At 45.2% G+C, this 22,805-nt stretch overlaps 1 protein-coding gene across 9 annotated transcripts in view; it reads left to right on the forward strand.

Annotated features, from left to right (window-relative positions):
- The first annotated feature begins 5,440 nt into the window (after window positions 1–5,440).
- Window positions 5,441–22,805, forward strand: part of MAPK9 (mitogen-activated protein kinase 9) — a 69,750-nt gene continuing 52,385 nt past the window's right edge. For 3 of the 9 annotated variants that reach the window (XM_055539067.1, XM_055539074.1, XM_055539077.1), the window contains exons 1-2: window positions 5,444–5,680; window positions 20,465–20,635. In XM_055539067.1, the coding sequence (XP_055395042.1) occupies window positions 20,514–20,635 (122 nt within the window). In that variant the 5' untranslated portion in view covers window positions 5,444–5,680; window positions 20,465–20,513. Of the gene's footprint in view, window positions 5,681–20,464; window positions 20,636–21,068; window positions 21,281–22,805 lie in introns of those variants that run through there. The other 6 variants (XM_055539085.1, XM_055539088.1, XM_055539092.1 and 3 more) reach the window with 5 other exon arrangements.

Below are 22,805 nucleotides of genomic sequence, written 5' to 3' on the forward strand. Positions count from 1 at the left end.
TACATAGCCTGTTTTTCTGTTTGATTTGTCTAAGTTTTCTTTGCCATGTGACCTTGGACTGTTCAGTCAGATTCAAGGTAGGCTGAACAGTCCTAGGCACACAGTGGCACTTATTTTGATGCCGAGATTCACTGCTGGTCAATGTGGTAGGGGACTTGTGGGCAGATGGAGGGTCAGGCCTTTCCTTTAGGCTTCAGGGTTGGTCAGACTTGCAGAAAAGTTTTCTAGTCCCTTGCCTTTGAGCAAGGGTCCAGCAACTGGTACTCTGGGAAACACCTGGAAGAGGAGGGCTGAGGATCACTGCATTCAGTCATGGGGCCATGGGTTCCCCATTCTCATACAGCTCCCATACTTTCAGCTATGCCCCCAGCTCAGACACTCTGTTTCTTATCACTGGAGAGTAAAATCCAGACTTCTGCCTTTCCCAACTGTTTTCTACCCTTTCTCTTTCCATGTCCTCATATGAGACTGACTGACCAGCATGGGGGTGAGAGCCCTGAAGGGCAAGCTATCACAGTCCTCCTATGGGGGGTTTTCAAACTTGATTTGAGACAGAGAGAGCAGAAGGTGACATGGGAAGAAGGAAGCTGACACAGGAATGCGATGGGACAGAAAGACTTCCTCTGGCTGCCAAGGCCTCACCCTAGCTCTCAAGCCTGTAGTACTGAGACCAGCTTTACCCCTGCAATCCCTCAGGTGCTATGGTGCAGGAAGCTCCCCACATTGTCCCCATTGGTTTAAATGCAGTATGGCTTTCTATAACACAACTGAGACAGTACTGATTTGAACCCTCTGACACATCTCTGGTCCTGGTAAGGGCTGGGGAGAAGACAGAGGAGGGCTTAGGGGAGTTGAGGGAGAGTAGGCCATGTGGGGGGAGGCTGAAAGCCCACTCCACATGGAACCAAGGTTCAGATAAGCTAATCCATTGCCCAAAGGACCATAACTGAAGTGGAGAGCCTGACCGGAACCCAGGCGAAGAGGCCCATATGGGACGGGGAAGTGGGCAGTGTCTGTAGCATCCAGGGCAGGGAAGGGCAGCCAGAAACAGATTCTAAAGGGCCTCCTCATGAGCAGGCCAAGGGCAGAAGTCCCCAGTCAAAAACCAAGCCAGGTTTCCCGCTCTGACTACTCCTCCTCTCTCACCCCTATGGCCTATCTCCAAGACCCAACAATTCCACCTCTTAAAGTTTTTTTTCTTTACATTAAGTTTGCTTTGTATAATTTACACACATTAAGTCATCTTTTCTGAGGTGCACAGTTCTGAGTTTTGATACATATACAGTCATATGCCTGTGTGCTAAGTCGCTTCAGTCATGTCCGACTCTGTGCAACCCCGTGGACTGTAGCCCATGAGGCTCCTCTGTCCGTGGTCTTCTCCAGGCAAGACTACTGAGTGGGTTGCCATGCCCTTCTCCAGGGGATCTTCTCGACTAGGGATTGAACCCATGTCATAGTCATATGAGGGCCACCATAATTAAGATACAAATAGAGTATACCCAACAGAAATACCCCAAAAGAAAGCTGACTGTGGGAGAATTGATGCTTTTGAACTTGGTGTTGAAGAAGACTCTTGAGAGTCCCGTGGATTGCAAGGAGATCAAACCAGTCCATCCTAAAGGAAATCAGTCCTGAATATTCATTGGAAGGACTGATGCTGAGGCTGAAGCTCCAATACTTTGGCCACCTGATGCGAAGAACTGACTCACTGGAAAAGATCCTGATGCTGGGAAAGATTGAGGGCAGGAGGAGAAGGAGATGACAGAGGATGAGATGGTTGGATGGCATCACTGTCTCGATGGACATGAGTTTGAGCAGGCTCTGGGAGTTGGTGATGGACAGGGAAGCCTGGTGTGCTGCAGTCCATGGGGTTGCAAAGAGTTGGACACAGCTGAGCAACTGAACTGAGCTGAACTGATCATCCCAAAAAATTCACTTGTGGCTCCTGGTAATTATCTCCCCCTGCCCTCTACCTTGACCTCTGGCAACCACTAATATGACTTTGCTTTTCCCAGAAGGTCATATATATGGAATCATGTGGTCTTATGTTTGGTTTCTTTCCCTTTCTGTTTTTAGTACTTTTCCTTGTTGTGCACTTGCCATCAGGCCAGCTGTCGGGCAATATTCTACTGCACAGGTATACCACAGTTCCTTTCCATTCACTGAATTATGCACACATGGGTTGTTCCCAGTTTTTGACTGTTTTGAATAAAGCTGCTATGAATATTCTTTATGTGAACATGCTTTTATTTCTCTTGGGTATATATCCAGTGATGACACTGCTGGGCAATATGACAGGTGTATGTTTAATGTTATCAGAAAGTATCAAACTGTTTTCCAAAGTGGATAAACCAGTTTGCTTTTCCACCAGCAGTGTATGAGAGTTCCACATCATTGCCAACACTCGCTATTGTCTTTTCTAATACAGCCATCCTATTGGGGTGTGTAGCGGGGTGTGTACTGATAGTGGGTTGTAAATCAATTTGCATTTTCTTAAAGTTTTGAAACAGTTTTAAAATCAGTTCCTTCCTCTTGACACCTGCTGCCTTGGCCCCAGGCCAGCTGTCATCTTCTCTTACAAGGGCTGTAGCAATAGCTCTTTAATTGGTCCTGTGATCTTAAGTCCCTCATCCCTGAAACTTCATGTGCCTTAATGATCTTTCCAAAACAAACATCCCATCACATTGCTCACTTCCCTTCTTAATACTCCACAAGAGCTGCCCATTACCTCTATAGCCAGGTCTCCACCCTGTGATGCCCCAAGGCCCAGTAGGTAAGGGGTGAGTGAAGTTGCAGGCAGCTGTGGGTAATAGGGAGTTAAGACTGTGGTGAACTAGGGGGTCTCACCTAGTGGGACAGCTGCCACTCAGTTCCAGCTGAAACTATGGGAATATGAACCTCACGTTGCCAGAGCTTTAACTATCAGGCAGACAGTGAAACCAACAATCCGAGAGTTTTCAAGGTGAAAGCTCCCAATTTTTAAATGTTGGCAACTAAAAAACATAGAAATATAGAAAAACTCTCAGGGTTAAACAAGGCATTCTGGGAGCTGAAGCCAGCCTATGGGCCTCCAGTCACCTGTGCTAGTCCACCCACCTCAAAGCCCTCATAACTTTCCAGTATCCCTTCTCCATCTCCAACAAGAATAGGTGATGTGTGGTTCCCTGAACACAGTGTGCAGGTATTCACTTCAGAACCGCTGGGTCTGAACGCTCTGTCTGTCTGAAGCACTGGCCCAGCACATTCCTGCTGGCTTTCTATCCTCAGCTGGAGCTTCCTCTTGTCCAGGAGGCCTTCCTCAACTGCTCTTCCCCACCTGGCAGGCTAGATCAGCTGTCAGTCATGCCCATATGTTCCCCTCTCCCCGATCCCTACAGTTCTCAACACACTTGTGGCAGGATCTTCTCACTTGTTAGCCCCCACTGGAATTCTGTACACTCTTCCAAGTACAGACCAGCTCCCTGACCCCTATCCTGTCACTTCAACTGTGTCCATAAATGTTCACTGTACGCCATAAGCCGGAAAGCAGGATCATTTCAGAAAGCTCTACATGAAATGCTCTCCTCTGATGGAGTGAATATGTGTACAATGATTTTTGGAACTCACTCTGCAAGGGGTGATTGCTGCAAAGTCAGGACTGCAGTGTATCTGAGAATGAGTGCTCCTTCCTAATCTGAGAGGCACCTAGGAATGCTTCTTTGTAAACCAACAGTTCTGACAGCCAGACCTCATTGCTGCTACTGCTAAGTCACTTCAGTAGTGTCCGACTCTGTGCGACCCCATAGACGGCAGCCCACCAGGCTCCCCCGTCCCTGGGATTCTCCAGGGAAGAACACTGGAGTGGGTTGCCATTTCCTTCTCCAATGCATGAAAGTGAAAAGTGAAAGTGAAGTCGCTCAGTCTTCTCCGACTCTTCGCGACCCCATGGATTGCAGCCTACCAGGCTCCTCCGTCCATGGGATTTTCCAGGCAAGAGTACTGGAGTGGGGTGCCATTGCCTTAGACCTCATTAGTTTCCCATAATCCTTGATGGTGGCAATTTTTGCTTCCTATTTTCTGTTGTGCATCCGGAGCAGGTAGCAGTATGGTTGGGTGTGGGCAGGAGCCTATCAGGTAGGCCCTTATCAGTGTAGGCAACACTCAGGAACTACAACTTCAAACAGGGATGAGCCATACTTAGTTTTAGAAAACTCGCTCTGGTAGCCAAGATCAGGGTGGCCTAAGGGGAACTCTGTACCTGAATCCCTTCCTCTACACTACTCCTCTTCTGAGGTCCTGGTACCCCCAGCCTGGCCCTGGGTCACAGGCTTGCCAGCGTCCCCAAATTCTGCCACTCTGCTCCGTGCCCCTTAGCTTCCCCATTTGCAGAGTCCTGCTCCTTCCCTCCAGTTTGGCCCTTGCCCTGGCCACCCTATGAGAACTGTTCTCCTTTACAGTTCACAAGTTCCCCCATCCCCAAAGTCCCCTCACCCCATCCACTGACCTCTGAGATTTTCCCCAATGGGTCCAACCTTCGTGCCTCACTTCTAGCTTTGCTAATAGAAACACGGATCTGACAACAACTCTCCCATCATTTCACATCTTCAGACCTGCTGGAACAAGATCCAGAGGCTAGCTCAGGGAGACGCCTCTGAAGAAGGTCACTGCCAACAAATCACAGGTCCTACGGGCCCTCAGCATTGCACTCCCTTCCCTCCATTTGACTCTGCCATTCTCCTCTGAGAAGACCCAGGAATGAATGCTCCTTTGTAAAACCACAGCTCTGACAGCCAGACCTCCTGAGTTTTCCATAATCCTTGATGGTGGCAATTTTTATTCCAGAGGCTTGAACTCTGCTCCTGGCTCACCAGCCAGTCTTCTCCCCTCTGTCACTGACCTGCCGGGGCCAGGGGCCTACACATGGCCATCTCCTCCCATGCCCCTCCTCGGCTTCTGGCAGCAACCCTCAAACTCCTTCACAGTGAGCAAAGGAATCCAAGGTCCATTCCTCTCGTCTCCACGTCCTCGCCGCCTCCGCCTCCCAGTCCTGGACGCCAAGGCCCCGGCTTCCCCTTGCCCTGGCCCTCCCCTCATGGACCTTCTCGGCCTTCCTGCAGGCCGACTCGCCGCTGTCAGTCTGCACCTGCAAGCCCAGCGGCCCGGCTTTCGGTCCCGTCAGTAGCCCTCTCCATCGCCTCCCAGCGCGGTGTTCGGCCGCCGCACCGCGGGCGCCGGTAAAGCTCAGTCAGAGCACCGAGCCGGGCCTGCGTCAAGAGGACGCGAAGCGATCGGCAGCACGGCCGCCGAGCACCGCTCCCAGAAGAACTGGTCAACCAGCGCCGGGCTCGGCCCGCCTCCCCTCCGGAGCCGCCCGGCAGTAGCCCCAGCCCCGCGCGCGCGCGATTGGCCGCGCCCGCCCAGCTCTCGGCGCGCTGATTGGCCGGCGCGTGGGTCGGTCAGGCCGGGCGCCGCGGCGGCGGCTGCAGCGGAGGAGAAGCAATCCAGACCGGAAGGGTCTTAAGCGCCCCGGCGCCCCTCACACCCTTCTGCGGCGGCGGCGACGGCGGCGGCGGGGCGGAGCGGAGGAGAGCGGGGCGGGGCGGCCGGCCGAGCCCGGAGCAGCGGAGCCGCGAGCAGCTAGCGCGCTGCGCCGCCAGTCCGCCCGCCTGCCCTCCCTCTGGCGCGGCGGCGGGGAGGCGAGGTGAGCCCGGCGGGCGGGTTAGGCCCAGCGGGGACTCTGGGACCGAGCCTCGCCGGGGAGGGGCGGCGGGAAGGCCGCGAGGCCAGGCTCCGCGAGGACAGGGGGGTGCGGAGCGGGAAGACCGGGTTCTGTGGGGTCTGCGGGGTGCTGGAGACCCCGGCCGCGTCCCCTCTTTCTCCAGGCTGCCGCACTCACCCCCTTACGCCCGGCTGTCCGCGCCCCAGAGCTGCGGGCTCGCTCCCCGCTCTGGCCCCGGCAGACCTGCTGTAGGGTCTGTGGGCGCCCCCTCCCCCGCCCCGATTGTTTGGCACCCAGCTGCATACCTCCTCCCGGATGCTCAGAGCCTGGGATCTGATTCCTGCGACCTTGGCGAAGGCACTGATCCTTGCTGTTCCTCTGTTTTCCCCTAGGCAAAGTGGGGGAAATGTCTACCCTTTTGGACAGGGTTGTTGTCAAGCTCCATGAATGTGTGTGAAAGGCCCTGGGCAGGAGCCCGCCCGGTGCACACTTGTGGAAAATTGGGCGGGATACTGCTCCTTGCTGGTTTGAGTGTAGCAGAGTCCGCCCAGAGTCCCCCATCCTCGTGCTCCCCAAGTGCCTTGTCATTGCATACTCGGTGCCCAGCAGTGCCCGAGCGGGCCCTGACCAGCTCATTCCCCACAAGTACCCCAACCCGGAGCACTGGTCTCCTAACCTACCCATCTTACTGGCCTTGAACCCTCAGCTCTGTTTACCTCAGGACCTTTGCACTTGTATCCAGTGATTGGAGTTGCCTCCGTGATCTTTGCACAGCTGACTCCTTCTGGTCCTTCTCCTCACATGTTTCAATTTACAGAATGCTTTCCTTGACCACCCTTTCTCCTCCTTGAGTCATTCTGTCTCATTACATTAATTTTCTTCCCAGTATATGGTTTGAAACTATTCTATTGATTTGCCTGTTTATTTTCTGTCTCTCCCATTATGATTATAGCTTTATGAAAACAGGTAGTTGTCTGATTTGTCCACTGCTTTATCCCCAGTGCTTAGAAAGCACACAGTAAGTATTCAGTAAGATCAGTTAAGTGAGTAAATGAATGAATGAATGACCCTGCCAGCCTGTTGCCTCTGCTTTCTCTGTTTGTTTAGTGACTTCTGACTAACTTGTGAAACTTACATGCAGATGGTAGGTTGCTTTAGTTTTGTGAAACATTTTCATGTCCTTGACCCCTTTATTTGGTAACTATCAGAACAAGCTGTAATATAAAATCTGACATTTTTATAATGTTTTAGCTCTAACTTCCTTCCTCGCATTCAGGACACATTGAATTCTACATTATCTAGGTCGGCTTTCTGCTCGGCCCTGGGGACACAAAGTCAGTAGCAACAGGGTCCCTTCCTCCAGAGAGCCCAAGAGACCAGTAGAGAAAGGAGACATGCAGACAGTGCTCGGACAGCTTGCTGTAGAGGAGGGGCTGTGCTGTGGAAACTTGGAGGAGGAGGTGGTGCTTGGCTGGTGCTGGAGTTGACTTGAATGGTGATGAGAAACTTGTCAGGTCCAGGGGAAGACAAGAAGTGGGCAAGGGCAGGGTGAAGGAGGAACTTCAGCCCAATCAGTTTAGTTCAGTCGCTCAATCACGTGCGACTCTTTGGGACCCCATGGACTGCAGCACGCCAGGCTTCCTTGTCCATCACCAACTCCCAGGGCTTGCTTAAACTCATGTTCATTAAGTCGGTGATGCCATCCAACCATCTCATCCTCTGTCATCCCCTTCTCCAATATTCAGCCCAATATTGGGGTCAAAAATCAGCCTGTGGGGCCGGGTGTGAGAGATTGGAGTAGTGGAGACCCTGGAGAACCAGATGCCACTTACCCAGCAATTTTTAGAAAGAAGTCAGAACTTGAGATTTGTATCTGTACTCTCTTCATTTTTAATTGTTGGCAGTAGCTTATTTTAAAATGTTTTCAGTGCTGTGAGCCAAGCAAAATGCAGACCTCATTCAGTTTTATTTCAGGATTGTCGACTCCGGACTTCAAGGCAGGTTGTTTAGGAGGGAAGAGTTGCAGTGAGCTAGAAAGGTAGCACACAACTAGGGGAGCTAGTCCCTATTTGTCCAGGAACTCTCTTTTGTCACTGGAGCCCTGTGATAGCAGCTAGGAAGCCTGCTGGCCTCCACTTTCTACACAGGAGGAAACAGCCTCCCAGAGTTTCGACAGTCTGTTTTGTAGCAAGCAGCTGGAAAGTGAAATTTGAACCCAGGTCTCCCGCAGATCAGCATTCTTTCCTGAGTCCCTTAGCTCTGAGTAGTCTCTTTGGCTCTTAATTTGTTCTGGAAGAATAAAATCCAATCTAGATATCGTTTCCCTTCATTTAACCCTTTTTTTCCCCTTCAAAAGAATCCTACAGGGTTAAAAACAATCCTATTTTGGCATAGTCATCTCTGAAGAGGAATTTTCCTGAGTTTCTTGACGAGAATCCACTCCTGAGAACTTATCTTTTCAGGACGCCACTTTAAATAATTTGTTGACAGATTAAAATGTGTTTATTTGGCCTTCCTAAATAAATGTTAGAGGGTACACCTCAATTTGTCTATTTAAAATAAAATACCTTAATTTTCTGGATAGAGAAAAGTGCCAGATGACGCAATTAATAGTGAGTAAACCAATTTATTTCATGATATATGAGGTAAAACAAAACCACATTTTTTCCTTAACATTGTTGATTTGGCAGTAGGAGGGCATGGCAGCCCACTCCAGTATTCTTGCCTGAAGAATCCCATGGACAGAGGAGCCTGGCAGGCTTCAGTCCATAGGGTCGCAAAGAGTCGGACATGCCTGAAGTGACTAACACACGTGTATGCACAGCTGTCTCTGATCTAGTTATACTTGGTTAAGAAGGTGACATTTTTACATAATTTTCCTTAAGAATTGTTAAATTTGTATTTGCCCTTCTGTGATTGTATGACCTGGTTTCAACAACAGTCTTCGTTGTAACTGTTTTATTATGAGAGATCTCAAACATGTGGGAAAGTAAACAGAGTAGTATCCCCTGCCAGCAATCACTAACCGCTGGCCAACCTGGTTCACCCCTGACCTCATGCCTGCAGCTCTCACACACCCCCCAACACACACTGTGCTATTATTTTCAAGCAAATCCTAACGATTATGTCATTTCACCCATAAATTTTTCAGTGTACGTCTGAAAAATTTTAAAAATAAGAATTCTTTCAAACTTGGAAAAGCAGTAATTAGTCATTCTGTAATATCAAATAGCCAGCCAACACTCAAATTTCCAGTTGTCTCATAAATTTTATAGTTTCTTTAATAGTTTCTTCCTTGGAATACAGATCCAGATAAGGACCATATATTGTGATTGGTTGATAATGTCTTTGAATCTGTAGATCCCTCTTTATTTCTGTTTTTCTTTTCCTTGTAATTTATTTGTTGAAGCGATAGTATTTTTGTTATTGGGATTTTACTGATTGTACCTCTGCAATGTCATTTCTTGTGTTTCTCTGTGTTTCTTGAAAATTTGTAGTTGGATTTAGACAAGGTTTGGTTGGATTCAGGGAGCCTTCTTAGGTGGGGTGTGCGCTTCCTCTAGAGGCAAGTAGTCTTGATTGGCTCACACTATGATGTTAGCTACTGTTGATACTCAGTGCCTGGACCCTTTGATTCATTAAAAGGCCATACTGGGGGGACAAGTTTGTGTATCTTTTGCACAGCAAGAATTCATTTTTTATAAAGTACTGTGGGTCTTTTCAGATTTTAAATTGGCCTTTGGATTGCCAGTTAAAATATTTTTAACTGGTGCCTCAAATCCTCTTTGGAAAATGTTGGGGTGTAAATTAATCAATATAAAAATAATCAGCAATAGTAGTCTCAATTTTAGCATAGGAATTCCTTATAGCTAAGGAAATTTACTAGACATTTGAAAGTGGAATTTAGCAAATTTGATTTTCTTTAATTTCATTCGGTTTCTTGGTTCATTTTTTTGTTTTTGGATTTTATAAAATATTCTACTCCCTCTTTCTCCCAGCTAATTTTACTTAAGAACCTTTCTTAAGCAAAGACTACATACTCTAAAACATTTCAGGAATAATAAAAATAGATTCTAAGGCTATATGAATTACAAATGAGGTGGGTTTTTTTCACCTCCCTTGTGGCTCAGACGGTAAAGAATCTGCCTGCAGTGCAGGAGATCCCGGTTCAATCCCTGGGTCAGGAAGAACCCCCGGAGAAGGGAATGGCAACCCACTCCAGTATTCCTGCCTGGAAAATCCCAAGGACACAGGAACCTGGAAACAACTGAGCAACTAACACTTTCACTTTTTCAAAAGCGAGGTGTTAATGTTAACTCTCTTTATGTTAAATAAATTCTGGCCTGTTTTGAGGTTGTTATTTAAAGTATTTCCATACCTGAATTATTTGGCATTAGGAGAATGAACAGTGTGAAAACCACCTATTAGTCTGTCTTTCCATAGCCAGCATAGGAAAAACCTGGGGATTTGGTTTAAAAACATATTTTTATTTAGAACAAGTTTTTTAAAAAGCATAGCTCTACTCCCTACAATGATTCTGAGAGAAAGAATAATAATGATCGCCTTTAAAACAACTCCTTTTCCTTAAAATATATATATTTATACATACACATATATTTCTACAGAATTGTAAATAATTTAATTTGTTACACTGTTTGAATATTGTGTATCTAAATTGATGCTGCTACTAGTTTGATTTCAGAATATCTAGGCTTAAGGATGCAAACCAGGTAGTGAATCCCCTAGCTGTGATTCTGGAATCAAATCTGTTTTTCTAACTCTTAACTCTCAGAAACATAGCTACTATTATATGTTGTAAAGTGGATGACTTCTAAAACTTTCATGACACACCATCTACCTGCCACAGCCTAGAGCGAAAAGTAAATTCTGTGCGTTGCCTCCTGTCGTGTCTTTCATGGAGGTGCTCACCAGCATTAACCGTGTCATCAGCCTTTGCACTCACCAGGGTTGAGTTCACGTTTTCAGAATGCAGATATTTGGAACAAGCAGAATGGGTGTGGTAAGATCTGTTCTAAGGTCGGCTAAGGTGAATACTCTGGCCTGTGCTGAGCACTGTGCTAGCTGTCCGCTGAGGTTGATTCTGCAGTTATCCCTCTTCTACAGATGAGTATAAGTGCTTGCCCAAGTTCACTCACCCAGATAAATGGCAGACCCACTGCCCTCTGACTTCAGAGCTGCCTTGCACTTAGCATCCCATTTAGTTTTCCTTTAACAAGTATTTACTGGCACCCACTGTGTAATTAGTAGATGACTGAGAAATAGAGGCGCTCACAGAGTAATAGTGGAGATAGACTTGCAAGGCAAACGAATACAGATTGTGGTGCTCAAAAAAGGGGGAGTGCCTGGCACGGTTGGAAAGGAAGCCCTACTGAGGAAGACTTGCAGAAAAGCAGGTGCTTGCCCTGGACTTGGGAGGATGAAGGTTGGCCAGGAACACAGAAAGGGAAGGGAAGTCATTTCAGGCAGATAGGACAACTCAGGCAGACAGACCTGAAGGTGTGCAAGAGCTGGAGTCTGCTGCTCCCCGGGGGGCTTGATAATGCTTGAGAGTGAGCCAGAGGCCCTATAGAACGCCTCTGCTGTTCTCAGGAATCGGTCACTATTGAAGGAACTCAAACATAAGAGTAGTATACTCACAAATCCTTTTCAACAAATCTCTTTAATTCCTATTTTGAAATAACTACAAATCCTAAGAGGTTGCAGAAATAGCACAGAGAGGCCCTGTGCCCCCTCACCCGCTTGCCCCCGATGGCTGTGTGTTTATATAGCTGTAGTGCAATAGCAGAGCCAGGCGTTAGAGTCGGTCCAGTGTTCGTGTGGTTCTGTGTCATTTTATCACATATGGAGGTTCATATAACCACCATCGTCATCATCAAGATACAGAACTATTTCATCATCCCAAAGGTCTCCCTTGTACTATCCCTTTATAACCACACTGCCCCCCTTCCCCCCCACCATCCATAACCCCTCGTGACCACTAATCTGTTCTATATCTCTGTAATTTTTCATTTTAGGGATGTTGTATACATGGATTATGGACCTTTTGAAATTGGCTTTTATCACTGAAATTTCATAATGCCCTATGACCTACCCCAGTTGTTGTTGAACATCAGTAATTCAATCATTTTTAGTGCCGGGTGGTAGTCCGTTGTATGGATGGATGTACGGCACTTTGTTTAACCATTCACCCACTGAAAGACATCTGGATTTCTTCCAGTTTTGAACTATTACAGATATAGCTGCTTGAGCATTCGTGTAAAGGTTTTCATGTGCACAGATCTTTCTAATGTGGTGTGTGTACCGTGGATTGGAGGTATCAGGAATGGAGGCTGGGAGAGCACTTGGGCTGTTGGTGTGTCTCGGGCACAATGAGGCCTTTACTCACAACATTGAGTATCAGGGCTGGAGGTGGGGAGACTGATGACTGCAAGGGGCCAGTGGGAGGCATTCTTGCTAGATCCTTAGGATCCAACTGTGAGTGACATGACAACCAACTATTAGTTTTTATTCTGTGTCATAGTATATGCCATAAGTTAAGAAATGATATTCAAAAGAGTGGCCCTGAGATGCTGTGAGGTTTTTGGTTATTCAGAGAAGATGAAAGTTGTGCTAAGATCCCTGGAGAAGAGAATAGATACCCACTCCAGTATTCTTGCCTGGAGAATTCCATGGACAGAGGAGCCTGGTGGGCTACAGTCTTTAGGGTCTCAAAGAGTCAGACACGACTGAATGACTAACACACACAGACACACACACACACACACACACACACACACGAATACTATTTTTAATAAGAATAAAGTAGGGAAAAAGAACAATTTGATTAAAACTTTTAGCAGCAAGCATTGAAACAAAGAAGGTGATTGTGACAATCTGCTTTTAATCACAGCAGTCAGTTTATTTAAATATTGAATGCCCTGGGTATTCTGAAGCATTAGTGTGATTAAAGGTTGGATTCTGTGGATCACTGCATTATCCTCATCATCAGAAGAAAAGTGTCTAGGTGGGTTGAAGCCAACAAGATAAGATGTGAAGGTCTGTGTTATTTTGTCCTGGTCCTAACTAGCCCTTCGACAATCACTTTACTTTCTAAATAAAATTAAAGCTATTCCAGTAATATATTGGGAGGAACATGGATATTGTAGTCAAATACACCTCAATTCAAATCCAGGCTATGCTACTCTCCAGCTGAGAATCTGGGCAAGTTACTTCCTGTCTCCAAGTTGTTTCCTCATTTGCAGGGTGAGGATAGTACCTGGATCTCACAAGCTGTTAGGAGAGCGCATATAACTGTGTACTGAGCCTGGCCCACTTGCCTTCCTGTCTCCAGTCTCATCTGCCTCAAATCCATTCTCTGTAAAGGGGTCAGAGTGACCATTCTTCAGCTTTTTATTTAAAAGTGTTTTTAAAATGTGAAATATGTGCATAGGTAAAAGAAAAAAAAAGTTGTAATGTCAGGAGTGAAAGTCTGGTTTTCCACTGTTTCTCTGCACTTGCTGGCGTATTGTCTGTGTTTGTGTAGTTTTCTGTACATTGGTATTTACTGCATGTACTCTTCTTTGGCTTGTTTTATTTCCTGACATATCTTAAACATCTTTCCATATCAATGCCTAAAGTCCCTGCATTGTTTTTAATGGCTTTATGATGCTTTTATGCCATGATTCATTCAGTCATTCCAAGGGTACCTTTTAGATTCTTTCTAGTTTTTTGCCTGTTACAAGCAGTGCTGCAAACATCCTTCCTTGCACAGTTGTCTTTACATCCTTGTACATGTGTATTTGTCAGGTGCCTTTGTATAGAATTGTAGGTGCCAGGTCAGGAGTCATGCAGATTTTTCCTTAGATATTACCTATTTTACTTCCAAATAGTGTTTTACGAATTTGTGTAATTCATACTAATTTATACTCACCAGTATATGTGAAAGTACCTGCTTTGTCACAACTGGGCTGTTACTTGCATGCAGGTCTTGCCTCCTCCAGGAAGCCTTCCTCTACATCTGCCTCTCACTCACACATTCCACTTGTTCTCTCCCTCTGCCCACCACTCTGCTGGACTTCTGCCGTGCAGACAGCGCATACCCCCAAGGACACTTCCTGTGTGGTATGATAATGATGTGTTGGTGGTTTGGAGGGAAAGGATTGTCTGATTAGTACTCCATGGTTTCCTTGGTGGCTCAGAGAGTAAAGAATCTGCCTGCAATGCTGGAGACCTGGGTTCGATCCCTGGGACAGGAAAATCCCCTGCAGAAAGGAATGACAACCCACTCCAGTATTCTTGGATGGAGAATTCCATGGACAGAGGAGCCTGGTGGGCTACAGTCTACGGGGTGGCAAAGAGTCAGACATGACTGAACGACTGGCACACAGACACACAAACACACACACATCCCTCGTGTGTGGTACACAGGAGGCTGTCAGGAAACGTTTGTTGGGAGAAGTCAGTAAATAGTAGCTGACATCTCCCCAGGTCTCACACTGCATGCTCTCCACTGTTGTTTCCCATTTTGAAATGTTACAACTGTAAAGCTGTGATGGAAAGCTGTGCTGTGCTGTGCTAAGTGACTTCAGTCATGTCCGGCTCTTTGTGACCCCATGGACTGTAGCCCGCCAGGCACTTCTGTCCGTGGGATTCTCCAGGCAAGAATACTGGAGTGGGTTGCCGTGCCCTCCTCCAGGGGATCTTCCAACCCAGGGATCAAATCCATGCCTCTTCCGTCCCCTGCATTGGCAGACAGGGTCTTTACCACTAGTGCCATCTGGGAAGCCCCAGAAAGCTATAGTTAGAGCTAATTTTTTTATTTAGAAAAGTTAATCAGATTTAATACTGTATTTACAGTACCTGGGTTGTTTATATTTAGAATACTCAGATCAGATCAGATCAGTCGCTCAGTCGTGTCCGACTCTTTGCGACCCCATGAATCGCAGCACCCCAGGCCTCCCTGTCCGTCACCAACTCCCGGAGTTCACTCAGACTCACGTCCATCGAGTCAGTGATGCCATCCAGCCATCTCATCCTCTGTCGTCCCCTTCTCCTCCTTCCCGCAATCCCTCCCAGCATCAGAGTCTTTTCCAATGAGTCAACTCTTCCCATGAGGTGGCCAAAGTACTGGAGTTTCAGCTGTAGCATCATTCCTTCCAAAGAAATCCCAGGGCTGATCTTCATAATGGACTGGTTGGATCTCCTTGCAGTCCAAGGGACTCTCAAGAGTCTTCTCCAACACCACAGTTCAAAAGCATCAGTTCTTTGGCGCTCAGCTTTCTTCACAGTCCAACTCTCACATCCATACATGACCACAGGAAAAACTATAGCCTTGACTAGACGAACCTTTGTTGGCAAAGTAATGTCTCTGCTTTTGAATATGCTATCTAGGTTGGTCATAACTTTCCTTCCAAGGAGTAAGTGTCTTTTAATTTCATGGCTGCAATCACCATCTGCAGTGATTTTGGAGCCCAGAAAAATACAGTCTGACACTGTTTCCACTGTTTCTCCATCTATTTCCCATGAAGTGGTGGGACTGGATGCCATGATCTTCGTTTTCTGAATGTTGAGCTTTAAGCCAACTTTTTCACTCTCCACTTTCACTTTCATCAAGAGGCTTTTGAGTTCCTCTTCACTTTCTGCCATAAGGGTGGTGTCATCTGTATATCTGAGGTTATTGATATTTCTCCCGGCAATCTTGATTCCAGTTTGTGTTTCTTCCAGTCCAGCGTTTCTCATGATGTACTCTGCATATAAGTTAAATAAACAGGGTGACAATATACAGCCTTGACGAACTCCTTTTCCTATTTGGAACCAGTCTGTTGTTCCATGTCCAGTTCTAATGTTGCTTCCTGACCTGCATACAGATTTCTCAAGAGGCAGGTCAGGTGGTCTGGTATTCCCATCTCTTTCAGAATTTTCCACAGTTTATTGTGATCCACACAGTCAAAGGCTTTGGCATAGTCAATAAAGCAGAAATAGATGTTTTTCTGGAACTCTCTTGCTTTTTCCATGATTCAGTGGATGTTGGCAATTTGATCTCTGGTTCCTCTACCTTTTCTGAAACCAGCTTGAACATCATTAAGTTCACGGTTCACATATTGCTGAAGCCTGGCTTAGAGAATTTTGAGCATTACTTTACTAGCGTGTGAGATGAGTGCAGTTGTGTGGTAGTTTGAGCATTCTAGAGGTAGAGAAAAAAATTTTTAAGCATTTCTTTAAATGCTCTAAACAGGCTCTAAACAGATAGGAATGTTCCTCCTGCCCAATGTTTATTCATAGAGTGGGTAGATTTTATTCCAGTATCCTGGAGGGGATACTACAGGAGTCTCCAGTGCTGAAGAAATAGAGGTTTTCAGTTAGAGCAATTCATTTGACAAGCAGCATGGTAAGTGGGGAGGGTGTAGACCTGAGGCAGTTGCCTTTAGCAAAGGCCATGCCACTTCCTAACCTTGAGGCATCCACTCACCACACTCGGGTCTGTAAGCGCAGAGTGTATCCTCCTAGGAGCTTTCTCAGTGGATCATTGGTTGGCATTTATTTAGTAATGTCGTATGAGAGGGAAGACAGGCCCTTCCTCCTTTGAGGAGCTCCTCGCCTGGCAGAGGGAGGCGGAGGCGGACCTGCAGAAGCTGAGTGACAGGGCGGTGTGACGGGCAGTGGGTCCCACTGCTGGGAGCCGAGGTGAGGAACCAGCGCCTGAGTGATGGGAGTTAAGTCAGGGACTCCACCTTCCGTGTGTTGGTAATGTGGTTGCCTGAAGAATTCTTACACTTCTCATTTGGTTGATGTCCATTTTGTTTACGGCTATTTCTTTTGTTTGTTGTTGTTTTTTAGTAGCTGAGTATTGTCTGACTCTGTGACCCCTTGGGCTGTAGTATGCCAGGCTCCTCTGTCCATGGGATTTTCTAGGCAAGAATACTGGAGTGGGTTGCTATTTCCTTCTCCAGGGGATCTTCCCAACCCAGGGATTGAACCTGCGTCTCCTGCATTGGCCGGTGGATCCTTTACTGCTGAGCCACCAGGATCACGAGGTCCATTTTGTTGAAATACATCTCAGGAGTTGATTTCATTAATAGTTAATTTACATGCTTTCTTCTTTTGGCTTGGGGTTCTTTCTCTTGCTCTCATGAAGCCCAGGCTTGGCAGAGGAGGTGGCTCTAACAGATTCTTTGTTAAGTGACTTTTTTTTCCTGCCTGATAAGGCCAACTTATTTTAATTTAAAAATTATTTAAAATCTTGAGATGAAATTGTATTAATTATTGACCTAATGATGTAATATAGGGGGCTTCCCTGGTGGCTCAGATGGTAAAGAATTTGCCTGCAATGCAGGAGACCAGTGTTTTATCCCTGGATTGGGAAGATTCCCTGGAAAAGGGGATGACTTTCCACTCCAGTATTCCTGAATGGAGAATTCCATGGATAGAGGAGCCTGTGGGCTACAGTCCATGGGGTCGCAGAGTTGAACACAACTAAGTAAGTAACACAATGATGTAATATACTCCCCAAATTCACAAAAGCTAATCTAATACTGTACCGGTCAGAGTATGGGTTACAGCAGCTGTAGCAGAGAGAGTTCCAGAATTATTCAACATGACCTAGATTAATTTATGCCAATCTCAGTGTGGACAGGTGGACCAGAATGGCCCAGCTCTGTCCCACATGGTCGTTCAGGACTCTGGCTGGTGGGTGATTCTAGTATCTTCACCATGTAACTTCCATCTCTGGGAGTACAACTACTGATCACCCAGCCAACAGCAAGGGAGAAAGATAGATGGGAAGGCAAGCAACTTTCTGTTTAAAAAATGATCTAGAAGTAACATCCATCAGTTCTGCTCATATCTTATCAGGTAAAAGTTGGTCCTCTGGCCACACCTGGCTGCCAGGAAACTGGCCAGATGTCATCTCTGGCTGGACAGCTGTTTGTCCAGCAAATGAAGGGAGGAGTGGATCCTGGAGTAGGTCAGCAGCCTGGTCCTCTCATACTGTCCCTTGGCCTCTTCAGACTTGTCCAAAGTCAAACTCTCCAACTGTGCAGTTATCTCCTGCCTACCTTCCTCTGTTTCACCTTTATTTCTCCCCGTCTCCTGCAGGGCAACAAGTTACACACACTCGTCCTCTAAGCCACGCATTTCCTTCGTTTCCCCAGCTACCATGATCCTGCCATTTTTGTCAGGTCTGCCCGTTTTGAGCCCTACTCACTCTAGTCACTCCCTTTCTCAGCTTCCCGAATGACCTCTCTTAGAAGCAAGTCTGAGAGCCTGTGCCTCTCGTGCTTTGATGCCTCCACAGCCCTTAGGCGCACGTCCAGACCCAGGTGGGTCCCAGTGGCTTCCAGGGCTTGTGGTGATCTGGCCTTGTTTTCTGTCTCCAGTTTTTTCCCCACGACCCAGCAAAACCAAATCTCAAATGGCTTGTCATGCTTAGAAGGCACCTCCAGCTCTCATCACATGCTCCTTCTCTTCCCTGCACCCTAAACCTCCGTCCTTCTGGCTTTGGGGCTCTCCTTGCATTCACTCTCTTCTGAGTGTACCCACAGTGTGCACTCTCTGTAAACTCGAAACCCAAAAGGCAGGCAGGCTGGCTGTTCTGGCAAGGGACATGGTCCACAGTGGTACCCAAATGCTTTGTGAATGACCATCATGGCTGGTACATTACTATATGGCAAAGAAACAGCAGATTGTATTGGCTCCTTGCTTTTTGCTGAGTCTGTCTCTGATCCTTTGCATTTGTACTCCACTGGTCAAGCTGAGCAATTCACCATGTCTGAGCACAGACAGTTTGAGCTCTGTGCTTCTGCTCTATCTCTGGCAAGATTGTTCAAGGCAAATGCCCCCTCCTCCATGAAGCTCTTCTTGTCTTCTGCACCTGCTGTGGGTTGAACCTCTTTTGCCTTTCAGATTTATTTACATTTTGCTTTTGGCCCTTACCTCTTTGTAACTTGGATTACAATAAAGATAACAGACTCATTCCTCACATTTCTTCCCCAAAGAGTGAATTAGATGATGCTTCAAGACCAATTCCTGGTTGATTTTGCCATGTCTGCTGTATTATTTATCACTTTCTTGTTCAAAGGCACCCCAAAATGTTGAAATGAATTGTCTCAACCTCTTAAAAACTAAAGCTACATTAAGAAAAGGATACTCCTTCAGATGTCAGTAAAATGGAGTAGCATCATGAGGGAATCATGAGCTACAGTGTTATAGGGTCAGATCAGCAAAAGTATATTGAATGCTAACTCTGTCCCAGGGTCCAGGCCCTCCCTGTCCTCCTGTCCTGGAAATACAAGGTGCCACAGTGATCAAGATGGACCTGCCTCTACCCTCTTAGAGCTTAGGACCAGCTTGTCACAGCTGCATGGCTTAGCCAGCTCACTAAGCTTTGGGTCACTCCAGTGCAACACGGGGCTAGCGATCCCTGTGGGTCATTGTGAGCAGTGTGTTAGTTTATCTGGTGCAGTGCTGGCCTCCCAGAGGCAGTCCTCAACCAGTGTGCAATGGCTCTTGGTCAAAGTGGCCGCTGGTGCTAATAGCTGTGCCTCAGCCACTGCCTGAGAATGGTTAAAAAAAAAAAAAATTATAAATTTGATTTAATTCTTTGTTCAGACTTGTTATTGATAAATTTATTTCCATTTTTAATGGAAGTCCTAGACATCATTGTGTTGAAATATTTATCACCAGTACCAAAAATTCCATGAGTAGACATTAAATGTTAGATGGTAGAACAAACAGACAAGAAGCTGGGGCAGCTGTAGAATAAAATTTAAATTCTGTGTTTTTAAATAGTGTGGAATACTTAACCTAAATGATTTTATTGTTGGCTTTTAAATTTTTAAATAATGACCAGTATAAATAACTTGCTAACTTTTGAATAAACATTATCAGACAAGAGCCAGGAAACTAAGTAAAGGTAACTTCCTGCCAATTCATTTCTGTTTGTTTTGTTTTCTGTATAAAATCACATAGGCTCCTGCAGCGTAGAAATCTTAGCTTACTCTCTAAACCACAAAAAGGCTGCTCTGGAGCTGCCAGTTTATACTCATACCTCGTGATTAACATCATAGTGTCCATGTATGGACTGTAGGTTATGACAGAATTCTCTGTCTGTATTGAAGCCCACTAGTGACGTGGGCTGCCGGGAATATAAGCTAGCTCCAGAACCAGCTCAAAAGTTAGGAACGCACTCACCAGTATGCATGGCGCTCACAGATGCCACCAGCCCTCCAACACCCTGTTGTCCTTTAACTTAGCAGTTTTATAATCACTTTGACATCAGATTTGCTTTCTGGTTCATCCCTTTAGCCTGAATTTGTGAACAGAGCAGAAGCCTGGTTCATTTGTTTTTCTGCGTGGACATAGACATATTCATTTTGCAACATCTCCGGAACACCTGCATGTCTGGTTGAGACAGTTCAGCATAATCTGGCCCCACAGGAAACTGATGAGAATTACATAGTGACGTGGTCTTGTCATGACTAGTAAAAATCTGCAAATTCTTTTCTCCAAAGATGGTGGTTTCCTAATCCAGTCCCTTAAGATCTGATCATGCAGGATCTCAAAGTTTCTTCCCTTCATAATAGTCTTGTACATTAAGATAGATGTCTTTGCATTTTTTGTTTGTGGCTTAAGTTCAGAACTTGGTCTGAGTTTATCAGCTTATAACCATAATGTCTTATATACCAAAAATTTAAAACACTATTAAGTGAGCTATGCATGTATAATTTCAGTAAGAGTGCATGTTCATTCTGGTTTTTTTTTTTTTTCAAGGAATCTGACGACTGTACCAGTTCTTTGGAATATTATATGACACTACATCATGAGTGACAGTAAATGTGATAGTCAGTTTTACAGTGTACAAGTGGCAGACTCAACTTTCACAGTCCTAAAGCGATACCAGCAGTTGAAGCCAATTGGCTCTGGAGCCCAAGGAATTGTTTGGTAAGTATGGTCTGTTTCAGTAGTGTAGATTGAGTTTTTGTTGTCATAAAAACTTAATAGTTCTAAGTTGTCAGAATTTAGAAAACACTGATGATAAAAAATACTCTTTGCTATAGGTTTATAAGCTAAATTGAATCAACTTCTTGCTTTAGTTACATGTAGTCGGATTATAGGATACAAACTCAAATTCTTAAAAATGCTGCATAAATTTAAATAGGTAGAAATTTTTCTCTTTTGTTTCTTTTTTCTTTTTTTCCCCTTCTCCATTCCCCCTGTCATAATGATATTAGAATAATAGGTATGACAGTGAGTTGTAACCGAAATTTGGAGTTTTATTCATTTCTTCATCCTGGCCACCCTTCCCCCCTCCCCCTTTTATTCCCAATCACTCCTGTTCATTTCTAGGCGCCATGATTGCAGTGCCTTGCCCTTCATTGGCAGGATGAGGCCAGTCAGTGTCATTATCACCCCATGGATTAACCAGGAAGGGATGCCGTATGAGGGGCTGGGCTGGCCGTCTCTTCCTTGGTGTCTCACTTCAACTATGAGTCCAGCCCAGCCGTCAGAACCGTTGGTCTGACCCTGAACCTTAGTCTCTTGCTTGGTAAGACAGTCAGCTGCCGCGACATCACTGGCCAGCTAAAGGTAAAGTTTTCACATTTTCTAGACTACAGTTACCAGCACCTCCCGAACTTTTTATCCCTTAGTTCTCTGGGCAAAATCTTTTCGTCTTCTTTTGGTCAGTAAAAACAAGATCGCCTTTACATCTAAGAGGAACTGTGGTAAAGCTAAATACCTAATGATTACAGCTGGTAGGTAAAGGGAATGCAAGATAAAAGAGAACTCTTGAATGTTCTGGTTGGGGAGTTTATATTTTTATTAGAGGTACTGAGTTTAGAGAATCTGCATCTGTGGTTGTAACTGATCCTCTGTTGTAGAGACATATAATCAGGGAAGGTAGTTGTTTTCTTCACCCTAGGTAGGTAGAGGTCCTGGGAGCTGAGGAGATGGTAGTCCACAGATTTCTAGAAAAACTAATGAGGGAGACGGGGCTGTTGGGAAGGAATGCTGGCTTGCATCTAAAATAGTGGTGATGTTAACTTTCAATTGATAACATGCTGTATTGGTACTTAAAAACCCAATGCACCAAGAGAATTTTTAAAGTGAATGCATGGCTCATATTAGGATACTTTGATGTCAATAAGAAATTCTAGATGTAAAAAATTCTTTTGATTTATAATATATCTCTTATTTGGAACTGAGTGGTAATTTGATGTAGGAAATTAAGCAAGACAGATAAAAAGGACATTTAATATAATAACCACATTTAGAGGTTGATTAGAAGTTCATAATTATAAAATGGAGGTCTTTATAAGGGTTAGGCAGTTAAAATTAATGACTTCATTACAGCATGGTAAATGATGGCGAACTTACATGCTACTTTATAAAATACTGTTTCTCAGGGATTAGTTTTGATTTCCAGTTTGCATATACTACTCATCTTTGTTTTTTTAAAGAAATGTTTAATAATGAAATTACTCATTATGGGTATATATTTTTCATTTGAAAATTCTAGTTTTGAAATGAAAGCTCCTAAATACACCATTATAAGCTAAACCTCCTCTCATAAAAGCATTGGTAGAATTATAATATGGAAAGTTCTGAATTTTGAAAACATTTTAAAAACTAAGAGTCCAGAAAATCATCTGTAGCCATCTGATTTTCAAAAAGGGTGCCAAGATTATTTAAAGGGGAAAGAACACTCTCTTCAACAAATGGTGCTGGGACAACTGGATACCCACATGCAAAAGAATGAAGTTGGACTATTTCACATCATGTGGAAAGTTAGCTCAAAATGCATCAATGACCTATATATAAGAGTTAAAACCATGAAACTCTTAGAAGAAAACAAGAGGGGAAAGCTTCATGACCTTGAATTCTTAGAAACGACACCAAAAGCATGAGCAAAAAAAGAAAAAAATTGGACTTTATAAAAAAAAATGTTTTGTGCATCAAAGAACACCAATAAGAGAGTGAAAAAACAACCCACAAATGGGAAAATATTTGACCATAGTCTAATACTTATAAAGATCTTCTACGACTCAGTAACAGACAAGACAATTTTAAAAAAAGAACGGACAAAGGACTTGAATAGACATTTCCGTAAAGA

This window comes from Bubalus kerabau, chromosome 1, assembly GCF_029407905.1.
Source record: "Bubalus kerabau isolate K-KA32 ecotype Philippines breed swamp buffalo chromosome 1, PCC_UOA_SB_1v2, whole genome shotgun sequence".
Taxonomy (NCBI): domain Eukaryota; kingdom Metazoa; phylum Chordata; class Mammalia; order Artiodactyla; family Bovidae; genus Bubalus; species Bubalus kerabau.